This window comes from Nicotiana tabacum, chromosome 12 (assembly GCF_000715075.1).
Source record: "Nicotiana tabacum cultivar K326 chromosome 12, ASM71507v2, whole genome shotgun sequence".
Classification (NCBI taxonomy): domain Eukaryota; kingdom Viridiplantae; phylum Streptophyta; class Magnoliopsida; order Solanales; family Solanaceae; genus Nicotiana; species Nicotiana tabacum.
The window spans coordinates 49,758,350-49,785,203 of NC_134091.1; the positions used below are offsets into that span (position 1 = coordinate 49,758,350).

Consider the following 26,854-nt stretch of genomic DNA (forward strand, 5'->3'; position numbering starts at 1 on the left):
GGATGATTCCCTCTGTATCTTCATCACTGAAGGACAAAATCCCTATGGGTGTATAATCTTGAGTTCGAGATCGCTTTTCCCTCACAATCGATGTTTTAGTGCGTTTAAGCATCGGTCTGTTACAACCCAAATTCGCATATCATAGATCACGCCGTAAGGTAGTCGACGTAAATCCAAGAAGAGATTATCTTTGAGATGATAATAAGTTAATCCTATTGGTCTTAAACGATACAAGGGTGTATAAGAGTGGTTAACAAGTATTTGAAGTTAAGCTAATCAAGGATGTTGTAACCCGTATTTTCGGATAACACTAGAGGTGATTAACTGTCCCAAGAGGTCTTGTTTTAATGTATTTGAATCATATAATATCCGCATCATAAGTCTTGAAGTCAAGCGAGTTATGAAATAAAAGTCGATAAAAGTTGTCGCAACTTAGGTTTATAATTTTACTTAAACTTTAGGTCAAATGTTACTGCATTTTACTCCCAATGTGCTTGGAATTATGGGGTGATCTACCTATCAAATTGAAGATCTATGAGTCTAGTTTCCAACGCATTAAACCGTTCGTCGATACGATCTCGGAATAGAGAGATATTCGCGTTTTCGCGAGAGTGCGCCAAGCTGCTCTCTATGGGGCCCACAAAGGCGGTTTAAGACATTTGGACATATATAAGATAACTCAACCCCGTTTTAAGTCATTATGTTTCAGTATATTCAGACCTTATAACCCTAAAAACAGTCTCTCAAGGTTCTCTCATGATCCAAGATCCAAACAAAGGGCAAACAACACAAATCAAATATCGGGAATCCCGTGGCGCTAGTAAGTTTCTTGTTCTTCTTGTTGTTGCTGATTTTTGTGTTGTTCCAGCTCGTGTGGGAGGTTGTTTTAAGTGCTTTATGTTCTGTAAATACACCTTCAAGTTTTTAATATCAACCCTAGGTGATTTCAAGTCTTCTAAAGTAATTCTAGTGCCGAAAAACCCGAATTAATTGCTAGTTTCGCTTCCTTGTTCTTGTGGCAGAATTGAAGGGATATTTCGTGGAAAATTAAGGTCAAATTGGAGTTGTTCTTTCTGTTTAAAGGTAATGAACCTCTTACTCTATATATATTTAAGATTATCCAAGTTGTGGCTAAGTCGTTGATGCTAGAACTTGTGAAATATATATCGAAAGGCTTGGTAGTAACGTTGTTAGTTGGTGGACTGTTTTGGAGGCTCAATATGATTATTAATGATGTTGTTTGGGCTGTTTGGTGATTGTATTGACTTGTGTGAAGTCATATAAATAGGGGAGGTGCTGTCCGTTTCATCGTAAAATAGGTTGCGGTCGATACATAATAGTTACGACGCTTAAACGATAATGATAGTGTCATTTCTTTTATTGTAGACTAAGGAGTCGTGATATTTGCATAGCTTGAGGTTGGGCAGTATATACAAGGTATGTGAGGCTATCCCCTTCATTCTTTTGCACGACTCCAATTGTACATAATGTAATGAACGAGCTCCCAAAGATACTCTACTCTTAGAAGCTAGCAGTACTTACATTGCTGCCCTTCTTATGAAACGATTGATATTGATGTTACTTCTCTTATTCTTATATTATCAATGTTGTTGGTAGTTCCTGATTCTCATAAGATTCTTGATGAAGAGTTAATCCTAATAACGTGTACGAAGGATACCGACCTTACGTCACTCTGAAAGGTTCAAAATGTGATTCCAATGAGTCCAGCATGCATCATATATATGTATCTATTTTACTCTACCGAGCCGCGCTATAGTTGGCCGGGTATGGCACCTATTGTGCAACCACTGATCAGTTGGGTTTTACCGAGCTCCACGTGGCCGGGTACGATTCTACCGAGCCCTATGATGGCCGGGTACGTTTTACCGAGCCTATTATGGCCGGGTACGATATGATGATGATGATGCCCACAAAGGCATATGTTTTAAACATTTATGTATATATATATGTATGTATCATGTATTTCATGTCAGTAGCCCTCAGAGGTACCCAGATGTCATAGGTTGTATATTCCCTATCACTGTTTACATTATTGTTCTTACTTATGCTATTCTGCCTTACATACTCAGTACTTTATTCGTACTGACGTCCTTTTTATTTGTGGATGCTGCATGTCGTGCTGCAGGTCCTGATAGACGGGTAGACGCAGCTCCCCCATCACAGTAGGCTATCCGGTTCAGCGTTATTGGCAAGATCCTTTCTCCGGACTTGCCGTGGTCTTGGTATGCATTTTTGTTATAGACATTATGGGTATGTCGGGGCCCTGTTCCGGCAATGTTGTAGCACTTATGTTCTTTTAGAGGCTCATAGACAGGTGTCGACTCATGTATGGTTTGGAATGCCTTGTCGGCTGATTTTTGTTGTATAGTCTTTCATGGCACCATGGTAGCTCGTACCTTATATATAGTTTCTTGACAGCCTTGTCGTCCCATGTTACGTATGTTCATGACATTATCTTTCATTGTTGGATGTTCATGATCCAAGTCTTTCATTTATATTGGTCTTGTCGGCCCTTAAAGATAATAAGGAAGGTTAGATAAAATGTACGTTGGTGCTCGGCAAGTATGGCCCGGGTGCTAGTCATGACCCTCCAGTTGGGTCGTGACAAACTTGGTATCAGAGCAAGTCTATCCTAGGGGTTGTCTATGAGCCGTGTCTAGTAGAGTTTTGATTATGGATGTGTAGCGCGCCACATTTATAATCAGGAGGCTATCCTTTGTTAAATAGGCGGGCCACTTCCTCTCTTAGTTGCCTGCAATCTTCCGTTCTGTGGCCATGGGTGCCATGATATTCACATATTTGATTAGGATTCCTTTGGGCAGGATCAATCTGCAGGGGTCGAGGCCATCTGGTATCTTTGATGCGTCCGATGGCCGATACGATGGCGGATGTACCTATGTTGAAATTATACTCCGATAATCGAGGGACTTCTATAGGATCGGCATATTTATCAAAGCCGCTCTTGCTCATAAGTCCCCGAGAATTTTGTCCCCGATCAGTCCTTCGGTTGTTCCGAACCGCATCACGTGCTGAACCGTTGTTCATCCGATCTGTGCCGTACGGTTGGTATCGGTCTCTGTTCGACCTTTGTTCTCTGTTGATTTCCCTCTGATTTTTAGTGGTTGTGTGGTTCTGACGTACGGGCCCATACGGAGCTCCCAATTGATCATCTTCAACCCTAATTTTTGATTGGTACCGGTTGTGTACATCTGCCCAAGTTATTACTGGGTACTATCAAATTTTGTTTCAACTGACGTGATGCTGTCGAACTTAGCTCGTTCAGTCCTTGGGTGAAAGCTTGTACGGCCCAATCGTCTGCGACCGGTGGCAAGTCCATACGTTCCATTTGAAATCGGGATACGAATTCCCTCAGCATTTCGTTACCCCTTTGTTTCACTTTGAAGAGATCTGATTTCCTTGTTGCAACCTTTATGGCACCAGCATGTGCTTTTACGAACGAATCTTCTAACATGGCAAAAGAATCGATGGAATTTGGTGGTAAGTTGTGATACCAGATCATTGCTCCCTTTGCGAGGGTCTCTCCTAACTTTTTCAACAACACGGGTTCGATCTCATCATCCTCTAAATCGTTGCCTTTGATGGCATATGTGTAGGAGGTGACGTGTTCGTTAGGATCGGTCGTACCGTTATATTTGGGAATTTCGGGCATACGAAATTTTTTGGGGATTGGTTTTGGGGCCGCGCTCGAGGGAAAAGGCTTTTGTATGAATTTTTTCGAATCGAGCCCTTTTATCATTGGCGGAGCCCCCGGGATTTGATCGACCCTAGCGTTATACGTTTCCATTTTTTTGTCGTTGGCTTCGACTCGTTTTGTGAGTTCCTCGAGTAATTTAGCAATTTTAGGAGCGGTCCTCGATTCCTGCTCGTTTGATTTCACTACGGCGGGCTCTGTACTGGGGGTGACTTCTCGAAGAAGCGGATTGGAGTTCGGCCCTCTTTGCATATGAGTTCGGCTCTGCAACTGAGCTATCGCTGTTTGTTGGGCTTGTAACATTTCGAAAATCATACACAAGCTGAACCCGATTTCCCCCGTGCTGTAGGTGTCTCGGGCTATGGGTCGAGCACCGCCCTAAACGCTTCTTTCCGGTTCAGAACGCTGATTCGCTTTTAGAGCTATTTGTGAATTGATATCCAATGGTACTTCGGCTCGAATTTCGGGTTCTTCGATTCGAGCCTCGTTTACCGTCGTCAGGTAGCCTTCCGGCCCCGGGCGCCAAGTTGTTGGTTTCATCTTGAAGGCCGGCTTCGAGGTCGATAGGTAGAGCCATTTTGAAGTTGTAAGCTGGAGTGTATTGTAGATTTATATCAAACAATCACTGTTACCCTTAGCCCCACGGTGGGCGCCAAACTGTTTACCCGAAAAATCGGATAATGTTAAATTTAGATGTGGTTCTAAGGGTATGCGAATCCCTTTGATACAAAATGACAATACATGTATTTTTGCTATAAAATGGGAATGATGGACGGGAAGACTGAAATGAATTAGAAAAACAAGCACAATGAAATCTTAATGTATCTTGGAGAACTTGCCTCTATTGCAGTCTATCCCCCTTTTTATAGTAGATGATAGCTGCTTTATCTATAACAACATAATAAAATAATACATATAGTAGAGGACCCATGATGGTTTGTCTCTTCCTTGATTCTCGCCAAGATTCTTTCCCTCGGTGCGGTTGTAACGGTTCTTGTCTGCGAGCTTGGCACTGGCTCGAGCTCGGTGTTAGGTCGAACCCCCAGTCTTGGTTCGAGCTCGGTTCTGCCTTGGGGCATCGATATTCGGGGCCCGTATCGATCGGTGTTGCCCCGTAGTTCGATTCGAACACGGGCTCGATAATGATATCGAGTTTTGCCGTTTATAGCGCGAAGCTCGATGTCCCTACTTCGGAATTCGTCCGAGCTTGTCATGTGAATGTTCTTCAATTGAAACGTCATTGTCTCGACCGGTCATTATGATTGAGAATCGGTTTTAACGGTACAATGATGTCTTTCTGTCATTTTTCTACGGGGCTACAAGAATCTGGCACAACTCTACCCTATAGAATAGAATATGTAAAATTGTTTTTCTCTGTATTTTTGCTTTGGGGCTAAAAGAGTATGGTGCAACTCTACCCTATAGAATAGAAGCTCTCTAAACCTTTCTTGTCAATGTCCCCGTCTTGTGGTGTAGGACACTAGATCACTTAACAGCTAAAGAAAAAGTGTTTTCTACTTCAATCAAAACATAAATATTAAGTCTTCATAAATCTTCACATGAGAGCCAAGTCTCTTCTTACTTGGAAGCATTACCTAAATTAAAAAGAGAAAAAAAAAAAGACCAAGAGAGAGACAGATAGAGAAAGAAAAAAGAAAAACTTAAAATTCCACCCTCATAAATAAGCAGAGTTATAGTACTTCTCTTCATCACAACATCAAAAGGCTTCATATTAACTTCCCAAGATTATAACTATGGCTAACAATGTGAATAACTTCCCATTTTCACATTTCCCTCCTCCTCATCCCATCTCTCCACCACCAAAACCCCACCCTCCTCCTCCTCCTCCGCCTCGTCCTCATCCTCCACCATTTGTTCCACCACCACCATCACCCCCTCACAGTTATATCATAATAATATTTGTTTTCTCGACGTTCGGTTGCATTTTACTTGGCCTAGCAATACTTTCTTTCTGCTGCTACTTGAAGAAAAAGAAGAAGACAACAGTAGTTGAAGAAAAAGAAGTGAAGCATATTGATGAGCATTTGAGAATTAAGGAAGCAATTGTTCAAGGCCCTCATGGAAAACCTAAGACTGTGGTACTCTCTGTAGAAGAAGATTTCCATGAAAAAGATGATATTATAAGGACAAAGAAAGAGTTAGAAGAATCACATAAGTTGCATACTAATAAAACTTCGGAAATTACACCTTCTGCTCTTGAAGCTGGACATGTACACTACTCTTCAACTTCTTCTTCTGGTCAAACATGAGCATCAAGTCACGAATTTCATTTTAAAATAAATTGCCTTATCAGAGGGAGGCTAATGGTTGATCATTCTATCACAACTACTCAGTACTGGCAAAACTTAATTTCTTTGTCACGCCAATATAATTATATTGTCTTATTTTCTACTAATTTCTTTGCTACTCGGAACATATTATTACGCTAATTAGATTATATTAGATATTTCAAACTGCTATAACTATTTCGCTTATAAGCACTTGGCTCATAATCAAGTGCGGCCCAACAAGTTTTGTGGCCCAAAGCCAAACTTTACGATGTGTCTTAACTTTTTTTTTAAAGAAAAAAATTATTTATTTATTTGAAGTCTATTTTTCTAGCATTTCTTAGATGCAAAATTATTAATAATTTTCTTATAATCAATAACTCCAAATAAGTCTTTCTTCATTGACAATATAACTAATCTATTTAACCTTTCTTGAGAGATTGTTGGTCTTAGGTGAGATTTTATCAATTTAAATTTTGAAAATTTCTTTTCGCTTAAGCGACGGAAACAAGAGTTATTAACATTATTCCATAAGTAATATAGGCATTGGAAAAAGAATCAAATCTGTTTATTTGACTGAGTGTTTTAATTAAATAATTTCGAAAATAAATTTAAACCATTGATTATTATGCTTTAAGGAACATTCAAGATTACGACAATATTTTTTAAATTTTCATCATCCAGTGATCTTAAGTTTTACCGCTAAATAGAAAACCAAAAATATTTTTACATGCTTCAAATTATTCAAATCTATTTTGAAGTAAAAAAAATAGCCTTGTCTACTATATATAAAGTAATCAACTCCAAAGGATTCTTCGAAAGATTTTGATATTTTATTATCAACATTCTTATCAAATTGTTACTTCCTATATATCTTATATTTTTTTATGAAATTCGGGTTCGATATTCATTTCAAGTGCAATTTTCTTGGCAGAAATCAAAGCAATTGCAAATCTTTCTTCTCTATACTTTTTAATTTTAAAGAAAAGATCAATCTTTTTCATTTCACAGAACCTTTTTTTAAACTTATACATAGTATACTAAGTGTAACAAAAAATGGGCCCCACATAAATATGGGGTCTGCTTTATGAAAGGGTCGCCCCCGCTTATAATCACTTTGCGTGTTTACCAAACACATAAATAAACCAAAAAATACTCTTAAGCAGATTTGACCGGCTTAAAGCTTAGTCAAATACCCTCTAAATAAGTTTTATACCCAGTCAATTTAATTGGTTAAATAGGTTTAACTCTATTTTTCAAAGTTATCGTATTATGCCGATATAGGAAATTATCTATTACGTAGATTGATTTTACCTGATGATAGAAAAAATTTATACACTATTAGTGGGCACAACTTAAACTCTAACATGAGAATATTGCCCACGCACATGCAATTAACAAAATATATAATCAGTCTCTAAATTTTAATATAAAAAGAAAATTATTATGAGACGTTTCGAGTGGACAATTCAAGATATAAAACATTCCCAATTATCCGAATATGGTCCCGAAAGTTTTAATTTACTCTCTTTAGATCAACTCAGGGTGTTTAGGCCAACTTGTCTCTTAATTAAGGTTAGCCCCAACTACAGTTTTTAGTAAACATCGCTAACTTTTATCCACACCTATAGCCAGCTCCTAATCTGCCACAAAAAAGTTAGCTAATGGAATAATAACAGTGCCATCTTCTTATTATTATTTGCACGAAGCTGTTAAATTTTAAAGGAAATCGGAGGAAATGAACTCCACTGCTCCCTAAGCCGTGTCTTTTAACATCTTGTTGGGCCAAAAGAAAATCTAAACCAAACTTGCCTCTTTCCTCTTGGCTTAAAGATATATACTTACATAATTCCAGGTTTGTCTATACACATGACATGAAATAAAACCAAGTTTATAAATTGACAACTTTGACCTTAAATATTGGAATAAAGAAAGGAACTAATCAAGAGTATTCTGGGTAATTCGCAACACATTTTGTATGTATGCACTTTAATTTGTCTGGACTTAGAGAGCAATAGCGTCCTCACTTTCCTCAGCATCAAATCTTCCTTTCTTCCAATTGATTACTCATAAATAAGCTTTCTTTGAGTCTCTCTTATAAATATATTTCTCACTACCCAGTTGGTGGTTTCTTCTCTATTTATTCAGAAACTCCAAATTAATAGCATCCGTGTATTCCTTTCGTACAACAAAATATCAGAATCTTGTACAAGCTTCAGCTTTGTGCCAGGTAATTTTCAAGCAATTCAAATGTCTTAACTATCTCTCTTGATCTTTCAAGTAAAAGAGGCTTAATATATAATGACGAACTCAAAGCATTCTTGTTCTCATCACATATAGACGTAGGCACGCTACCTTTATAGTGTAAAACTATAAATGTAAAGTACATTATAAACACACTTGGTTTTACTCTTTTCTTTTGCGTTCCTTGTGATTGCGTTTCAGCAAATACGTACTTGTACGTGAAAATATAATTTAATAGTAAAAATCTATACAATTTAACTTTAATAGTAAAAAATTAGCGTGAAAATATTATTAATCAGAATTAAGCGATATAGTGTAAAATGTAAATATTGTTAGGTAAGTTTTTATGGTGACATTGCACCCAAGAGAAAATGAACACTTTGCTTTTGGTAATTTCACATGTTGATCCACGTCGGTCTTGTCTGGATTCATATTTATTATATACAAGAAAATAGAGAATGCCACTGATTTTAGTACTTAATTTTATACAGTAGTGTATCAATCAGTCAACTACGTTTGCTGCCACTAAAAATTTGTGAATCCCGGTGTATCCATTTAATTCTTTCCTATACACTGTGCTCACCGCCCATCCTTCATATTTTTTGAGATGCCCGTCTATTTTGGATCAAGTTTAGAAATTTGAGCTTTTTTGGCTTCTCTTTTTCTTCATTTATATGAAGTAGGAAATCATCTTTAAAACAAAACTGATGAAGTCCCAATTTCTTTTTTTTCATCTTAGAGGCATGTGATTGTATTTCCTTAATTTGTTTTGCTATTCTTGTGAATTTCTATTGAACTTTGAAACTTACATTTCGTTTACAAGTTTGGTGCATAATGGTTTGCTAAGTAGGGATAAGCAAATGACATTGTTGAATAATACACTTATTACCTTGTAGTTTGACGCCTATTAAAAATCTAAATCTGCAAAATATGTTCCTATATTAATATTAATTCTTCACTAACCCTTTAAATTTTTTAACACACGTGACTTTAACCCAAAAAGCTTCACCAAAAATAATATTTTTCTCCCCCCAGACACTACCAGCCTCTATCGTCTTTCATCTTCTCCATCATCTCCCCACATCCCTCTCTCGTCTTTGCCATCAATTACCCAAAATAAAAAAGCGCTCTTTCTCAAATTGTTAAAACCTTGTATACGTGGCTGATGTTAAACTATTAACGGGTATTTTCGAGAAAATTGGCACTCGGGTAAGTATGAAATGATCTTATATTTTCGGTATGCAATGTTAGTTGGTGTGTTGTTTCTATGGTTTTTTTTCTTCCTGCAAATGAATAATAAATAAAGAAATGTGAAGGTTAGCTATACTATGATCCGACATTTTAAAGTACTAAACATAAAGGAGCTTTTGAGTAGAGCTCTGGTAGTTAGAAATTGAGTTCACAGAAACATGCTGCAAATATGCCTAATTAGGCTTCTGGCTTGGATGGGTTGAGACCAAAGTAACATTCAAAGATTTTCATCCTTCAAGAAATTTGCTCTACAGTGTGTTGCAGTAGAATTCTAGAAGATGCCTATTATTAGGGATGGTTTAGGTGTTAAGTTTGGCCCTTGACAATGGAGCTGTGTCACTTATGGTGGATGGTAATTCATAGCTTTGTATTCTTCCGTTTGATGCTTACAACATAAAGATATTTCATTTACTTATTCCGAGCTTAAATGGAGCAACATGATCAATGAAAATTCATATAGCCGATTCCAACTTACTTGAGATTGAGGTGTGATATTGTTGTTGTGATATTTAGGTACTCCCTCTGTTCGAAAAGAATGGAGGGGGTTCAGAGATTGAGGTGTGATATTATTGTTGTGGTATTTAGGTACTCCCTCTGTTCGAAAAGAATGGAGGGGGTTCAAAGAATGAGGGTTAATCCATCTGGTTTTCTGTCTCAATTTGGATGTTAACTTTTTTAATCTTTTAAAATAAAATTTACATAATTAAGATCTAGAAAAAAGTACTATAAGCTACACCTTTTTATAATTAAGAGTATTCGAAAAATATATGAAAGTGTTTTTTTTTGAAAAAAGAATTGTTTTATTCCCCATATAGTAACAATGCCATATAAAGTAGAATGGAGGGAGTACTTTCTAGTGCTTGTTCTCAGGTTTGATTTCCATAAGCCTTATTTTCTTATATGTGAGTTGTATGTGAGGTTATGGAAGATGAGTTTGTCTCCATTATTGAGTTAGAGTTAGCTTTGTCTCCACTATTGAGTTAGAGTTGGCTTATAATGGTTACAATTTTTCTTCCAAGTTCTGAGATGACACCACATCCCTTCCCTTCCCCTTTCCCTTCCCCCAGTCGCATCTCGTTCTTTTTGTGCTACAGACTAGGTATGCTGTGATATACTATAAGGACATTTAACTTTCTCGAGTCGTGGATTTTTTAAGTCAATTTATAGGCAAGGTTCAGGATATTGATCCAACTCACAGTGAGTTGGATTGATGGAAATAGAAGTTTGTTATGTTGTGGTGCCTCTGATTTCCCTCTTGCTTATCATAGCTGAAAAGATTGAAGTATGTCGTGCTAGTTAGTTTACTGTCTTTTTTCGGGTAATTCATGCATCCTGCTTTTGATGCAGATTTGGTAAAGGCTGGGGTTTGTGCAGGAGCTTACCAGAAATTGTCTTCTCATTTTAATACAGAACCATTAGAAGTTTGATCAGCTGCCTCTTGGGGAGTTACCTTTGTAGCAATTAAGATTGACCATTTTCTGATAAAAATATCTCCACACAACTGGTGATGAGTACAAACATATAGTTGCTTCATTTTTTGATATCTTGAATGGCTGGATCTTTGTTGCCAGTGGGTAAGGCAGTCCTACGTTCCCGCCAACCTTCCAACGGTTATATCTTCAATGTCAACCTCCAGCAGCCGAAATCAATCCCAAATCTCCTTCCATACAAGAAAAGAGCTAAACAGAACAATAATTTGAACAAGTCAGTGCTCTTAAGCCCATTAGTTTGTCAATACCGGTTGAGACCGGTTTCTGCGCTTGACTCAGATGTTCCAAGTCCTATTGATCAGGTTCTTTTCCCCTTTTGTATGCTTCCAATAATGTTTATTGCGATGTGGGATCGTTTTTTAAAGTAAGCTATGGATTCAGTTGGAGGTAATGAAATCTGGCATAACTGAGATTTTATATGTAGAGATCAGAAGATTTGAAGAGCAGCGAGAGCTTTAAGCAGTGGGATTCATTGACTGCAAAATTTGCAGGAGCTGCAAATATTCCATTTCTCATATTACAACTGCCTCAGATAATACTCAATGCTCGTAACCTTCTAGCAGGAAATAATGCTGCATTATTTGCTGTTCCATGGCTGGTATGGCATTCTACTCCTATTATAGCGGCTTATAACTGTGGTCTTATTAATGTTGAGAGATAAATACTGAGCTGAACAAAATACAGGGGATGTTCACTGGATTGCTTGGTAATTTGTCTTTGCTATCATACTTCATAAAGAAGAGGGAGACAGAGGTGGTCGTTGTGCAAACGTTGGGGGTCGTGACCATTTATATTGTGATATCACAACTAGCCATGGCTGGATCTATGCCATTACCTCATTATGCAGTCACTTCTGTTGTTATTGCATGTGGTCTTGTTGTGAACTTCATGAACTACTTCTACTTGCTCAATCCCGTAATCTGGCGTTACTGGGAGGATTTCATTACTGTTGCTGGGCTATCTGCACTTCCCCAAGTAATCACCCTCTCTTTTCTTTCATTTTCTACTCATCAAAATGAAGAATTTGGAGTTTAGATTCTTATATTTGTTCTGGCGTTCTGCACCGTGCATTGTAGGTCATGTGGTCAACTTTCATCCCATATGTTCCAAATACCATCTTGCCTGGTGCTGTAGCTTTTGTTGTGGCTATCCTAGCAGTCATTATGGTAAGCTATGACATTTGCAGCTTGTTCATGTGGTTGCTTTTACGAGGAGAATGTTTTGTGAGAAAGCACGGGAGAAAATATATTATTGATATTAGATAATAAATACAATACAAGAAGTCCCTATTTATAGCTATACACTACAAGGAGATATTACTCCTCATCTAATGTGGGACAAGACTACACTATACATATCTGTAAACTAACACTCCCCCTCAAGCCGGTGCATACACATCATATGTACCGAGCTTGTTACACATGTAGCTAATACGAGAACCAGTAAGAGACTTAGTGAAAATATCTGCTAGTTGATCATTCAACTTTACAAACTTTGTAACAATATCTCCTGAAAGTATTGTTTCTCTGACAAAGTGACAGTCGATCTCAATGTGTTTAGTCCTCTCATGGAATACCGGATTTGACGCAATATGAAAAGCAATTTGGTTATCACACACTAGTTCCATCTTGCTGATTTCTCCGAACTTTAACTCCTTGAGCAACTGCTTGACCCAAACTAACTCACATGTCGCCATAGCCATGGCCCGATATTCGGCTTCGGCGCTAGATTGAGCAACTACATTCTGTTTCTTGCTCTTCCACGAGACCAAGTTACCTCCTACTAGAACACAATATCCAGACGTAGAACGTCTATCAAAAGGTGATCCTTCCCAATCAGCATCTGTGTACCCAACAATCTGCTCGTGGCCTCGATCCTCGAATAGTAATCCTTTGCCTGGAGCTGACTTTATATACCGAAGAATGCGAACAACTGCATCCCAGTGACTATCACACGGAGAATCCATAAACTGACTTACAACACTCACCGGAAAAGAAATGTCATGTCTAGTCACTGTGAGGTAATTCAATTTGCCAACCAACCTCCTATATCTCATAGGGTCTCTAAGAGGCTCCCCCTGTCCAGGCAGAAGCTTAGCATTCAGATCCATAGAAGAGTCAATAGGTCTGCAACCCATCATTCCAGTCTCCTTAAGAATGTCTAAGGCATACTTCTGCTGTGAAATTACAATACCTGAGCTAGACTGAGCGACCTCAATACCTAAAAAATACTTCAATCTGCCCAGATCCTTAGTCTGGAAGTGCTGAAAGAGGTGTTGCTTCAGATTAGTAATACCATCCTGATCATTGCCAGTAATAACAATATCATCAACATAAACCACTAGATAAATACACAGATTATGAGCAGAATGCCGATAAAATACAGAGTGATCAGCCTCACTACGAGTCATGCCGAATTCCTGAATAATTGTGCTGAACTTACCAAATCAAGCTCGAGGGGACTGTTTCAAGCCATATAGTGACCTGCGCAATCTGCACACACAACCATTAAACTCCCCCCGAGCAACAAAACCAGGTGGTTGCTCCATATAAACTTCTTCCTCAAGATCACCGTGGAGAAAAACATTCTTAATGTCTAACTGATAAAGAGGCCAATGACGTACAACAGCCATGGACAAAAAGAGACGAACAAATGCTACTTTAGCCACGGGAGAGAAAGTATCACTATAATCAAGCCCAAAGATGAGCCTTAAGTCGATCAACCTGGCCATCCGGGCTGACTTTGACTGCATAAACCCAACGACAACCAACAGTAGACTTAGGAATAGAAACAGTGGACAAAGAATATATAAAAGCATAATAAGGTGACGACAGGCGATGATAACTTAAACCGACATAGTGGGAATTATGATTAAGTGTGGATCGTACACCTTTACGGAGTGCAATTGGTTGACTAAGAGGAGACAAGTCCGCAGTAGGTGCAGAATCTGATGCGGGGCGTGAATCACCTAGGCCTGATGCTGGATGTGGACGACGATGATAAGTCAAGAGTGGTGGAGCTGTAGAAGGTTGAACTGGAGCTATAGGTGGTGGAGCTACAACTGGAGCTATAGGTGGTGGAACTGGAGCTATAGGTGGTGGAGCTACAACTGGAGCTATAGGTGGTGGAGCTACAACTGGAGCTGTAGGTGGTGGAGCTGGAGTGACTGAATCTCCAAAAGATGAAACTAGTAATACCTCAGAAATATCTAAGTGATGACCTGAACTTGTGAAGTATGATTGAGTTTCAAAGAAGGTAACATCAGCGGACATAAGGTACCGCCGGAGGTCAGGAGAGTAGTATCGATACCCCTTTTGTGTTCTCGAGAAACCCAGAAATACGCACTTAAGAGCACGAGGAGCTAACTTAACTGTTCCTGGAGTAAGGTTATGGACAAAACAAGTGCTTCCAAAGATACGAGGTGGAAGAGAGAACAAAGGTAAGTGGGGAAACATGACAAAGAATGGAACTTGGTTCTGTATAGCTGAAGATGACATACGATTAATAAGATAGCAAGATGCAAGAACTGCATCCCTCCAAAATGCAACGGAGCATGAGATTGTATGAGTAGGGTACGAGTAGTTTCAATAAGATGTCTATTCTTTCTTTCAGCTACCCCATTTTGTTGAGATGTGTACGGACAAGATGTTTGATGAATAATCCCATGAGATTTCATAAACTGCTGAAATGAGGAAGACAAATACTCTCGGGTATTATCACTACGAAATGTGCGAATAGAAACCCCAAATTGATTTTGAATTTCAGCGTGGAAGGTTTGGAAAATAGAAAACAGTTCAGATCGATTTTTTATCAAAAATATCCAAGTGCACCTGGAATAATCATCAATGAAACTGACAAAGTAGCGGAATCCCAAGGTGGAACTGACCCGACTAGGACCCCAAACATCTGAATGGACTAAAGTAAAAGGTGACTCTACTCGATTATCAAGACGCCGGGGGAAATGGGAGCGAGTATGCTTACCGAGCTGACATGACTCACACTTTGGAGCTGACAAGTGAGATAAACCAGATACCATTTTCTGAAGTTTTGACAAACTTGGATGTCCCAACCGTTTATGTAATAAATCTGGTGAATCAGTAACATGACATGTTGTAGAAGGAAGACAAGATGTGAGTCCATGTGATTTAGCAAGGATAAGGTAATAAAGTTCGTTTGATTCACGCCCGGTACCAATGATTCGCCCCGTACTGCGTTCCTGTATAGAAACATGGTCATCAAGAAATAAAACAGCGCATTTAAGTGATTTGGCTAAACGACTAACAACTATGAGATTAAAAGGACTATTGGGAACATAAAGGACTGAATCTAAAGGTAAGGAAGTAAGTGAGCTTGCTTGACCTATTGTAGTTGCCATGGTTTGAGACCCATTGGCCATTGTGACTTTTGGAAGAGATTGAGAATACGAAATAGTAGTGAAAAGAGATTTGTTACTAGAAATATGATCTGATGCACCTTAATCAAAAACCCAAGACAAAGAGGATGAAAATTGGGAGAAACAAGTCACGCTATTACTTGTTTGAACATCAAAAGCTATCTCAGAAGATGTCTGCTTACATGCTTTGTACCGAAGGAACTCAATATAATCTGCTAAAGAAACCATCAGACTATTCAAAGAATCGGTTCCCATGTCGCTACAATTTGTAGTAGTAGGGTTAACTTGAAATAGTGGAAATAAGTAACTCCGGTGAGAAAACTGAAGAAATAGCTTGAAAAACACTGTTTACAGCAGGAAAACAGAACATTGTTCTGCGCCGGAAACACTATTCACGCTGGAATCTACTGTAGCTGACGGAAAAACTCAAAGTGGTCGGAATGAAAACAAAACCAGTGAGGGTAGGATCGGAATTACCTGGCGATCCTACTGTTCAACTGGAACTTTTTCACAATCTGGTCGGAACAGTGCTCACGCGCCGGCGCGTAGGTCAGATCTCGCCGGAATTGTTTTTCTTTTCCAGGTGCGTGAGGGCGCGTGGACGTGTGTTTTCCGGTGGGGTTGACTGGGGTTTGGTCGCCGGAGCCTGAGGAGTCTTGTGGTGGTGTTGGTTTTTGCACAGCACCAACAGAAAGTGATTTGCTTAGGGACATCCTTCTAAGTCGCCGGAAAATTGCACGGCGAAGAGGTCTTTCTTCCCGGAAATTGCTGGAATGATGCATAGCAACGGGTTTTTCGCTAATGCTCTGATACCATGTGAGAAATCACGGGAGAAAATATATTATTGATATTAGATAATAAATACAATACAAGAGGTCCCTATTTATAGCTATACACTACAAGGAGGTATTACTCCTCATCTAATGTGGGACAAGACTACACTATACATATCTGTAAACTAACACGTTTAAATGTTCATACCTGTTATTCTGCTTTGAAGTGAAGAAGCTGAAAAAAAAATAACCCTAAGCCACAAAAACAAAATATGAGTTTTTGCTTGACTTGAATAATAGAAAGGCAATGTTGAAATTCATTCTAACAAGAGGACTGTATTTTCTAGCGAGTGCTAGAAGAACACATTTCAAAATCTTCACTGAGATAATGCTCAGCTGTATGTTCAAAATGGTGTCGTTTCTGAACTACTTCGTCAGAAGCAAAGGAGGGTTTTTGTCTTCAGTCATGATCGAGAGGAGAGAGATGAAAGCTTCTCTAGCATTGGGTGGGCTCACTAGCTATTAGCTTATTAATTCTTTTTTTATTCCTGTTCCTCCTTAACGCTAATGAAAAGTTTCACTTTTCTGATATAAAATGGAATGGGCAAGTCCTAAGTGGCAGCTCTCCAACTAGGCGATTGAGCACTTGTATCCTGGATCTGATGAGAGTGTTTGCATTGTGTCCTTGTCAAACAGGGTATTCTTTTCAAAGGTAAAATAATAGACTAGACGTGAAGCTCGAAATTGTGCAGGGATATTGTCACATCTGACTGATGCGCCAGGAAGCATGAGAAGCTTCTGTCTTACTATGTTTTGTTTTGTTATTTTGCTCTATGGTGACCAACTGACCATGACTGCATAACTGGAACATGATCTGAAAGTGCTCTGCTTCTTTTATTTGCGTATGCTTATTATCAGAGGCGCACTTAAAGCGCGCTTAAGCCCTGAAGCGAGGCTCAAAACATGTTGAGCACTTCGCCTCTCTTAGTGGGCGCTTCAGTGTTGTCATCAAGGATCTAAGACATACTTTTCTTTGCCAATGAGCGTAATCCTGAAGAGGTGACTCTAAACAATTGATATTTCACTTTATTATAAATTTTCTTCAATTTCTTTGTCCATATATTTGGTATTCATACTTATAGATATTAGTCTTGGACTACACATACATATTTGTAGTTTTTCTCCATTTTGCGCCTTTCTTCCTTAAAGCCCACGCTTTATTTGCGCTTTGCGCTTAAAACCCCAACAGACCTTAAAGTGTTTTTGTGCTTTTCGCTTTTGATAACACTGCGTATGCATACACGTTTGAGAAAGTTGCTACTTAACTTTGAGATTACCAAATAATATCATAAAAGCATAATTCACATTGAGTCTTCTTGACTTTGATATTGTTAGATTACAGACGCCAAGTCGATTTTGATTAACAATTACTTTATACTCATTTTCCTTGGGCTCTACAGCAAGCTAGAAAGTTTTACATGCACTTTTGTGTGGGAAGAGCTATTATGTTTAACCTGAAAGAATGAGAACATGGATCTAAAACTATTCTGAATTTCAAGCTGCTGTTCTTTACAGTCACGGACTAGGAAACTTCCAGAGAAGGGCATCAAATTTGTAGGATCATTGTCTGGATGGACTGCCACTCTTCTTTTCATGTGGATGCCAGTTTCACAAATGGTAGTTTCTACAACATTTTATATTTTAGGGTAAAATTGTCAAATCGTAGTTTTTCACAAGTTTGAGGTTCCTCATCTTGACTGATACCTTCTGACCTTCTGTCCAGTGGACAAACCTTCTAAATCCAGATAATATCAAAGGTTTATCAGCTCTTTCAATGTTGCTTGCGATGATTGGGAATGGACTCATGATTCCACGAGCACTCTTTACTCGGGATTTGATGTGGTATGGCACCTCATAATGATCTTCCTTTGTATTGCAAATTCCTTTCCTTCTTTAGCTATCAAATTAGATCTAGAATTTCCCGCATCACCTATTTATTTTTGCTAACCCTCTTAAATGCATCAATCTCTGATCTTTCTGAATCTTTTTCTGTATAAGGTTTTCTTCTTTTTCATTTTCTGATTCTTGTGAAGTCTAGTGCATTTTCCCCTTTTCAGTCAAGTGAACAAAGGCAGTGGAAATTTTGTATATGTAAATTCGTTTCTTCTAAATTTTAAAGGACCTGAATTATAACATATCAAAAATATGATTTTCTTGTATATTACAGTACCCACATTTTTAGAAATTTTGTCTCTGCCATATCCATCCCCCGCCCCAAAAACCAAAAAAATAAATAAATTCTGGCAATATATTTCTCTGCTTGGTTAATTACAGGTTCACTGGTTCAACTTGGGCATGTGTTTTTTATGGATGGGGAAACCTTGTCTGCTTATACCTGTAAGTTGCTGCAAAGCTCCTCATAGTTTCCAAATTTTATTAAAGAATCAACCATTGTTCTACTTGCTAAATCCCTTTTGTTCTGCATTCAGCTGCAAAGTTATAAGCAGGGAATTTTTCTTGGCTTCAACGGTTGGCTTTGTAGCATGGCTAGGTAAATCCTCACTCTCATTTGTTTTCTTTTAACTTGAATTTCTGGCTCTCTTAACTTGACGTTTAAATACTGTTTTAGCAACTCCATGCCTTGCTCGTCGACGGCCTGGCCTCAGCCCTCCGGGCCTCATGATGGCTTTTTTCGTTTTCCCCTTCCCTCTCGCGTTAAACTTTTGCATTTGGGCTGATGAGATTTGACTCCTCTTTTTTCTTTTTTTTGGCTGAAAACAGTGTTCAGCTTCTGGAGAGACACACAAGTATATGGTTATAGTTCTCCATTGAAATCATTGAAGGAATTGATTTCTGGTTCATAACTGACATTAAATCATTGAAGGAATTGCTATAAGTTTGACATGGAAAAATGCTCAAGCTTGGCATTTCTGCTAAATCAAGTGGTCATAATTGACAAGAAATCACTCCATGTTAATCCTTTTCTTTAGAAAATTTGGTGAAAGTGCTTCTGGCAAATCTCTTGGGGTATCAGGCAAGGTCTAGTTCTTGTAATGTCAAATTGTTCTGCATATGGTAGTGAGGAAGGTTCTTGTGGTTTTTCACATGTAATGTCAATTAATAATAAAGCTACAAATGCAATGTAGAGCAAGTATATTTGTTGTATTTCATTTTGGGACCATCTTAATGAATTGAAAATTAGCCATGCAATTTTTGAAGAAATTGGACGTTTAAGTCTATCCAATAATTATATGGACATAATCAGATTATATGTTTGTGTACATTGGATTATTAGTTAAAATATGACGTGGGAGAATAAAATGAAGATAGAATTTTGAAAATGTGAATTATACATAATTGTTTCTGTTTTTATAAGGTAGACTTTGATGTTGTATTTGTAATACAAGAATTTCATATTCATGCACTTAGGTAATACTTGGTAATTGTATTAGTGTGATTCGCTCGATGCGAGTAAACGGTATTGAGTGCCGATCATGTTCCTCTAAATTTGGAGCGTGCAAAGATACTTAAATAGTTATCCAAGAAATAAAGAAGCTTATTTGCCTCTTTCTTAAGGATATTTATGGAGAAGAATTAACCTAAATACTGTTAATTTTATTAAAACTCTAAATACTAACTTCATATGAGCTCTTACAAAACCTGAATAAATTGGAAGAATCAATTTACAAAGCCCGCATTATCGATTGGAAGAAAGAAGTTTTTACTTCGAGTACAAATCTCGTAAAAGTCTTAGTTAAGTCCTCAATTAATTATAAATAATCCTTTTATTCCTAGGTACAAATGTCTTTTTAATTAAAAAGTAGTAGTATTCCCCCCTCCCCTCGAGTATATTTCATTAAATTCTTCGGAAAACCCTAATAGTTTTTCCTCATAGTGCAAATCTCATTCAATCATTAGTAACGGCCTCAATAAAATAGAAGTACGTAATACCAATATGTATTTATATGTGTGAATATATGAAAATAAAGTGGTAGCTAATTCGAGTTTCCCGAAGAAGGAGGAGCACTTGGTTACCTTTAGTAGTACGGTGGCTAAGACTCACATGCTCCTTAGGAAAGGAGATACAGATCTATGTGAGGATTGCAAGGGTATGCCGAGTGAGAATCTTACGACACGTCACAAGCTCTTGGTTTATGGATTTAGAGATTAGGAGGAAGAGACATAAGAGAGTTGCGCATGGCCAACCAAGGATCAGATGGGCCGGTCTGAGCACGACCAAAGCTCAGGAAATGGGGGAAAAGTTGATGGCAATCGGGGCTTGGAGTAGTAGTGGGGATGCAAATAATATGTGAGATAGGACATATAATTGCATTAGGGAAGTAGCTAGAGAGGTGTTGGGGTCTCGAGGGGTCACTTTGGTGGGGCCAAGGGGACTGGTGGTGAAATGAAGAGATCCAAGGAAAAGTGGAAGCCAAGAAGGTGGCCTACACAAGCTAGTGGAGAGCAAAGATGAGGAGGAAAGGAGAATGAGTTTGGAGGGGTATAAGACGACAAAAAAGGAAGCTAAGTTAGCAATTTCGGTGATGAAACGGTTGCGTTTGAATGCTTGTATGCATAACTAGGTGATACAGGTGGGGGATAAGAAGCTGCACAGGCTCGTTGAGGCAAGAGAGAGGAGGATCCGAGACCTGAACCAAGTGAAGTGCATCAAAGACGAAGAAGGAAATGTATTGGTGGATGAGGCACTCATTAGACGAAGATGACATGCATATTTTCATAAACTCTTGAATAAAGGGGGAGACCGGAATATTATGCTGGGTGATTTAGAATACTCCGACAGGCATCGAGATTTTGGGTATTGTAGGTGTATAAAATTTGAGGAGGTCACGGGGGTAATTCGTAGGATGAGTAGGGGAAGAACATCCGGGCTAGACAAATACCGGTGGAAATGGAATTTTGGAAAAACGCAGAAAAGGCAAGTGTGGAGTGGATGACTAGGTTATTTAATGTTGTTTTTAGGATGAAAAAGATTCCTGAAGAATGGAGGTGGAGCACGATGATTCCGTTGTACAAGAACAAGGGGGATATTCTGAATTGCAATAACTATAAGATGCTTAGCCACACGATAAAAATTTGGAAAAGGGTGGTAGAAATTAGGGTGAGGAAGGGCTATCTATCTCCGAAAACTAATTCGGATTCATGCAGTGCCGATCTACTACAGAAGCCTTTCATTTTGTTTACCCTATACTGTTCTGTAGCCGAGGAATGAGAAATTAACTTAAGTCTCCTTCATTCGGCTTCACTTTCAACCTTCCCTAAAGCGAATGAAAGAATCTGAGTAAAAGAGCCCCTAGCTGTAGTAGTGAAAGTAGTAGTAGTTAGTCTTTTCTTTTTGCTGTTACAGAAGCAATAGGCTTGGATGGGCGTGATAGCTTGAAGAAGGAGTACCGGGCTCAAGGCCCTTCTTATTTGACTTTGACTCTGCTGGAACTGGCTGGCTTCTATTTTTGATGGCGCTTCTCTATGGAATCTTATTCTTACTGCCTTGCTAAAGAGCTATGCGATGTCACAGATCAAGCTTTCCGAGTTGTTTATTTCCAAAACGAAACACCCTACCTTTTCTTCGACTATGTATCTAGATCTTTATTTAAAGGGTGGTAGCCCTATATCCTTTAGCTTCCACTTTACCATCAGATGCTTTTCTAGCTTCTCGGAAGGGGTCTGAATCATGTTGCTGAAGCTCATAATTCCGCGTTTTGTGTATCAATGCTTCTAGATTAGTGTTAAGGGTGTGATCGAAGATCAGGCTTGACTGACCGGCTTCATTGACGTCACATTTCGTTCTGGGTGGTGTTTGAGTAATTATGAGTGGCCTATAAAGTCTTGGTAGCCTTTAGTCACTTTTGCTTACCTATCTTTTCCCATAGGATTCTAAACCTTCCCCTGATCTACAACTACCTTAGTTTGAACTTTTTTGTAAAAGTTTGTTGGTTTAGCAAATTATTAAGTGGCAGCTCTTTCTACAGATTCGTCTGCTGACGAGGATTTTGGTGTTTCAGATAGAGATAGTTATGCTGATACTGATGCCGAGTCTTATTCCACTACGGATATAAAAAGACAAAAAATTAATTATTCCTCCTTTTTGGGATTTCGAAATTCATTTTCTTCCTTCCCCGAGCCCACCTTTAGCCCTTTCTTCAACTACTTTTGTGGTAGGAACACATTATTCGAGCATGAGAACATTCTGATTTGAAAGAAAGTAAAAACTAGGCTAGTTGCGGTGCCATATTATTCTTCTAGTTTGCCGCGTCCTCTTGCTGCTTCCTGAGGAGATACTGAAGAAGCACGCAATGGAGACGGCGAGAACTTACGATAAGGTGCAACCTTGAAAGGAATAAGGTGGAAGCAGAGTATGAAGAGTTATCACAAAAGAGAAGGAATGGGTGAGGAATTGACATATGTAAATCCTTTATCAAGTAGGAGAGCCATCAAATTTCAGAAGTGGTGATAGCTAATGCTTTGTATTCAGCTTCTGCACTAGCGTGGGAAACTGTTGGTTTCTTTTTAGAGCCCTAAGAATTTATATTGTCACCCAAGTAAATACAGAATCCAGTGGTTGAGCGACGAATTGTTGGACAACCAGCCCCGTATAAGAGTAACAAAAAGAAGTGTTGAGATAGGGCGATTAGGAAATCTAAGACCATAATATAATGGAGAGTGCATTTCAAATACCTTAAAATGCGTTTAAGACAATGATCATGAACAGTGATGGGATTGGCCATAAACTGGCAGGCATGATTAATAGCATAGCGGAGGTATGGTCGAGTGAGAGTGATATATAGGAGAACACCAATAGTACTCCGATAGGCTTGAGGATAAGAGGGAGTTGTACCATCCAAAGCTGAAAGTTTAGAACCGGAAGCAATTTGTGTAGCACAAGGTTTGCAACCAAGCATGTTGGTCCGGCGGAATTAATCTAAAGCATATTTGGTTTGTGACAGAAGAAGGCCAGAGGAGTCATACTGAGCTTCAATGCCAATGAAGTCATTGAGATAAAAGTCCTTTATGGAAAAATATTTACTGAGACAATGAATAAATTGAGTGAGAAGAGATCCATTGTCACCAGTTAAGATGATGTCGTCAACATAAAGCAAAAGGATGATACAACTAGTAGAGGAATGGTGAAGAAAGATAGATGGAGGTATCCGCAACACTCTGATGAAAGCCACTTTGGAGAAGATAGGTACTGAACCATTGAAAGCATGCCAATTGTGCTTGACGAAGACCAACAATGGCCTTATGAAAGCGACAAAGATGAGTAGGCTTAGAAGGATCAACAAATCCAGGAGGTTGTTGCATGTATACCTCTTAAAGTCAAAGACCATGGAGGAAGGCATTTTTCACGTCAAGTTGGCGAATGGGCCAATTTTGTGAGATGGAAACTGCTAGAACTGAATTTAGTAGTCTGAAATGGTAAAGAAAACCATAATGGACTAAATTGATGAGAGGCATCCTTTCTTTAAGCGGTCCATATCTTGGCCACCACATCACTTTGAACTATTCAAGGACTGGTCCAATATTGAAGCATGTATCGAATCTGTATGATTGTAGTCTTAATTTGAATACCGCTCTGTGGGGATCTCGAAGAATGCATTTTTGAAGTCCAAGTAAAAGATAGGCATACATCAAGATCAATGGGTTCGTCCACACAAGAAATATGTCCGAGTTCATTTTTGAAAGATGGTTCCCAATCTTTCCATGGTATAGCCATTCTGATAACGAGCATAGTTGACAACAATTATCCCTTCTCGTTTAGGTATTTTTATAAGTGGACCGATCTTCTTCATATAGAATTGTCTCTGCTTGGTCCCATGTAAGTCTAGATCCTTCATTATAGAAGTCATCTTTCCCCTGTATTTCTGAAGGACGAGCATATGAAAGAAAAGCAGGAGCCATAGTGGTACGACATTTCCGGGTTATGTCTGTGATGTGACCTTATGAATTGTGTCAGAATAAGTATCAAATAAACTAAAAGTTATCAGCTTCTTTCTTAAGTGCTTCAGTTCGACGTGATCTATCACACACGCTTTTGAATCAGACTCTTCCCCTACTTTCCACACATCATGAGCAGATTATTTCTCCCTATGAAACTCCAACCAAATTGTTCAGGGATGACGGTAAATCCGTTTGCAAATCACAAAGCAGACAACTCGTCGATCTTCGTCTAACTTCCAAACTACTTACTAATAAAGGGAAAGAATAAAAATGGGTAGAGCAAGATTCTGTACTGACCATCTAGATGTGATAAATCATGATTCCCAATCAATTAGTCATCTAAATATTAGAATGCGCTAATGGTTAGGGGCCCACCCAAGCTTTCTCGATCAATAGAAAAATTGACCATCCCCCTTTTGACTTGAGCATTGAATTGACCTTTTATACTGAAGACGAACTATGAGATGGTTTGAACCGATTCTCAAACCTACCACTATACGAACAGTCTTCTTCGACTAAGGCTGGCAAATCCAACTCTTTTTTGTTAAAAAGAGATCTCGGATCAAGGGCTATCGACCCGACAGTGCTCCGTTGGTCCATTTAGTGGATCCTCCCCCCAAAACAAGATCATATTGAGCAGCAACTTTGAGGAAGATATCATTGGGACATGCTATTACCTATGTTTGGTGACGGGTTTCATGCCTGAGTCTGTTCGGGTGGGCTCAAGCTAAAGCAGGAGAAGTGAGTTAGCTTTCTGCTAAGTGAACCCGAATAGGAGTAGACGCACACTAAATCAGAGCAAGTTTAGCTGGCCCACTGGCGCAGACACCTACTAGGATGAGGCATTGCAGGAATTGAACCCATATCTCGTTGATCTGCTTCAGCAAACATCTCTTTCGGAAGCTCAATTTGTAGGACCAGGGAGAACACTCGTAGGCATGTAGGCATTTTGAGAGAGCGAAAAACTCTAACTTGAGTAAGTGCCAGCCAGACAAAAGGGTTATTCCGAAGTGGTGGTTTAGCCAAAGGGGGAACGTGCAATAGGTGGATTCAACACGCTCTTAGAATAGCTGTGGAAATCCCAACACCTGTCCTAACACAGAGAGCTTATCCACTACATCTACATAAGGAATAATCTAGTCTAATATTTCTTGTCCTTAAAATATCATATATGCACCGCTACTGATCTTTTCTAAATCCAGTTTCAACCGAGCATACGTCTGCCGCGGGAACAAGAAGAACGAAAATTTACTTTTATGTTGAAGTCTTTCTCGTTGGAAGGCTGGGGGGCGCCTTGCACGTCTTGGAAAAATCATGCTTTGTATCTAAAGTTATTGGACCATGGTCCTCAGTGAGGAAAGGACCTAGAATAGAGAAGAGGGCCGATAGGAAGTTAAAAGAAATTCTTATTTCTTCTTTCTTGAAAACTTGATGTGAGGGGGCCCATTGGTATGTCCATAATTGGAGCTTTTTTCTTCATCGACTGTCAGTTTTTTACTAGGTGGCCGATATCATTGATGCTTTGGTTTTCGCAGGAAAGGGTAAGGGTTCCAAACTTAGCGTGTGAGCTTTGATGAAGACTTGCATCACTATTCGTTTCCTCGTGGCTCGATTGCTCATTTGCTTCTTCCTTTGGGCATGAAGTGTTTGGTGAGGTCTTTCTTCGCCTGTTGAAAAGCTAGCCCTTGCTCAAAGATCCTTTTTATTTAGCACTAGAGGGAGCCCTCCAATCTTGAAAAAACGATGGAATGCGATCTCATAGGCAATTTTCTATGAGGGTTGGACCCCCAACATCTGTACAAGAAAGGGAAAACTCAATCATGAAACTGAATTTTCAAGCGGAAGGATGACAAAAAAAAGTCCACTATTGCAAAAAATCTTTCCTTCTTTTTTAGTAAGGGTGTCAGGCGCAAGTATGAGAGGACATTCCACATCATAGAAAAAGTAGGACAAGTTGCCTAAAAACTTCAGCTTCTTTCCAAGCTAAAGATCCACCATGTCTTCCATGTGCGGTGTCTAAAGACATACCATCTACACATGTAAGACCCTACAAGAGGCGTTGCCAAGAAGCCACCGGAAGGGATGACGACTTCCTTGTCGAAGGAAGTGGAATATGTGATGGCGGAACATAAATTTAATCGACGTGGTGTCCTAGATTAAACTTTTGACTTGGTAAAGTAGAAGGTTCTACCGAAGCAGGGAAGCTCTAGGGTTTTTCTAACCAGTGTGAATTTGAGTTCTATCTTTCCATAGTTCATGCAAGGCTAACCTTCGGGTTATTGCTTTATGGAAAAACCTCTTACTAGATGGTTGTTGCGAGCTGGAGCTGCCATAGCTTCTGGCTATAGCAATGGGAGGGCCCCAGCAGAGAGAAAAGTCAGGATAACGAGCGCTCCGCCCGCCAAGCGGGCGGCAGGAGCAGCGGGCAAGTGCTTGGTAAGCCAACAGCCCAGTGAACCGGGCGGGGCACTCGAAGAAAGGGGGGCACACTGAGCAAGTACGAGAAATTGGCCCCGCTCCGCTTTCTTAAAAGCAAGGACCACTACGGGAGGTCAAACCAAGGATCTATGGAAGTGGGGGCTCGTCCCCGGTCAATATTGGATCAAACAATAGGGGGCCGTAGCACTGACCTCTTTTTTTTATTGATTCAATACAATAGGGGAAAAGATCGTACAGTTCCCTACCGAGACAAACTCTCAACGGATCCTCCGCGCGCTGGGAATACC

General features: G+C 39.2%; 2 protein-coding genes across 4 annotated transcripts; both read left to right on the forward strand.

Annotated features, from left to right (window-relative positions):
- Positions 1-5,384: 5,384 nt before the first annotated feature.
- LOC107829599 (protein TRACHEARY ELEMENT DIFFERENTIATION-RELATED 6) lies at positions 5,385-6,149 on the forward strand. Its single transcript, XM_016657049.2, has one exon. It carries the CDS (start codon positions 5,488-5,490, stop codon positions 6,001-6,003), a length of 516 nt encoding a protein of 171 aa, XP_016512535.2. The 5' UTR covers positions 5,385-5,487; the 3' UTR covers positions 6,004-6,149.
- A 1,907-nt stretch (positions 6,150-8,056) lies between these two features.
- Positions 8,057-19,363, forward strand: LOC107774777 (maltose excess protein 1-like, chloroplastic). Of its 3 annotated transcripts, none has more exons than XM_075226463.1 (10): positions 8,057-8,251; positions 10,864-11,308; positions 11,431-11,604; positions 11,691-11,981; positions 12,083-12,172; positions 17,748-17,849; positions 17,956-18,074; positions 18,507-18,569; positions 18,662-18,723; positions 18,954-19,363. In XM_075226463.1, exons 2-10 carry the CDS (start codon positions 11,066-11,068, stop codon positions 19,034-19,036), a joined length of 1,227 nt encoding a protein of 408 aa, XP_075082564.1. In that variant the 5' UTR covers positions 8,057-8,251; positions 10,864-11,065; the 3' UTR covers positions 19,037-19,363. The 3 variants fall into 3 exon arrangements, with proteins under 3 accessions (XP_075082564.1, XP_075082566.1, XP_075082565.1); XM_075226465.1 differs by lacking the exon at positions 8,057-8,251 and adding an exon at positions 8,351-9,868; XM_075226464.1 differs by lacking the exon at positions 8,057-8,251 and adding an exon at positions 8,738-9,474.
- Positions 19,364-26,854: the final 7,491 nt, after the last annotated feature.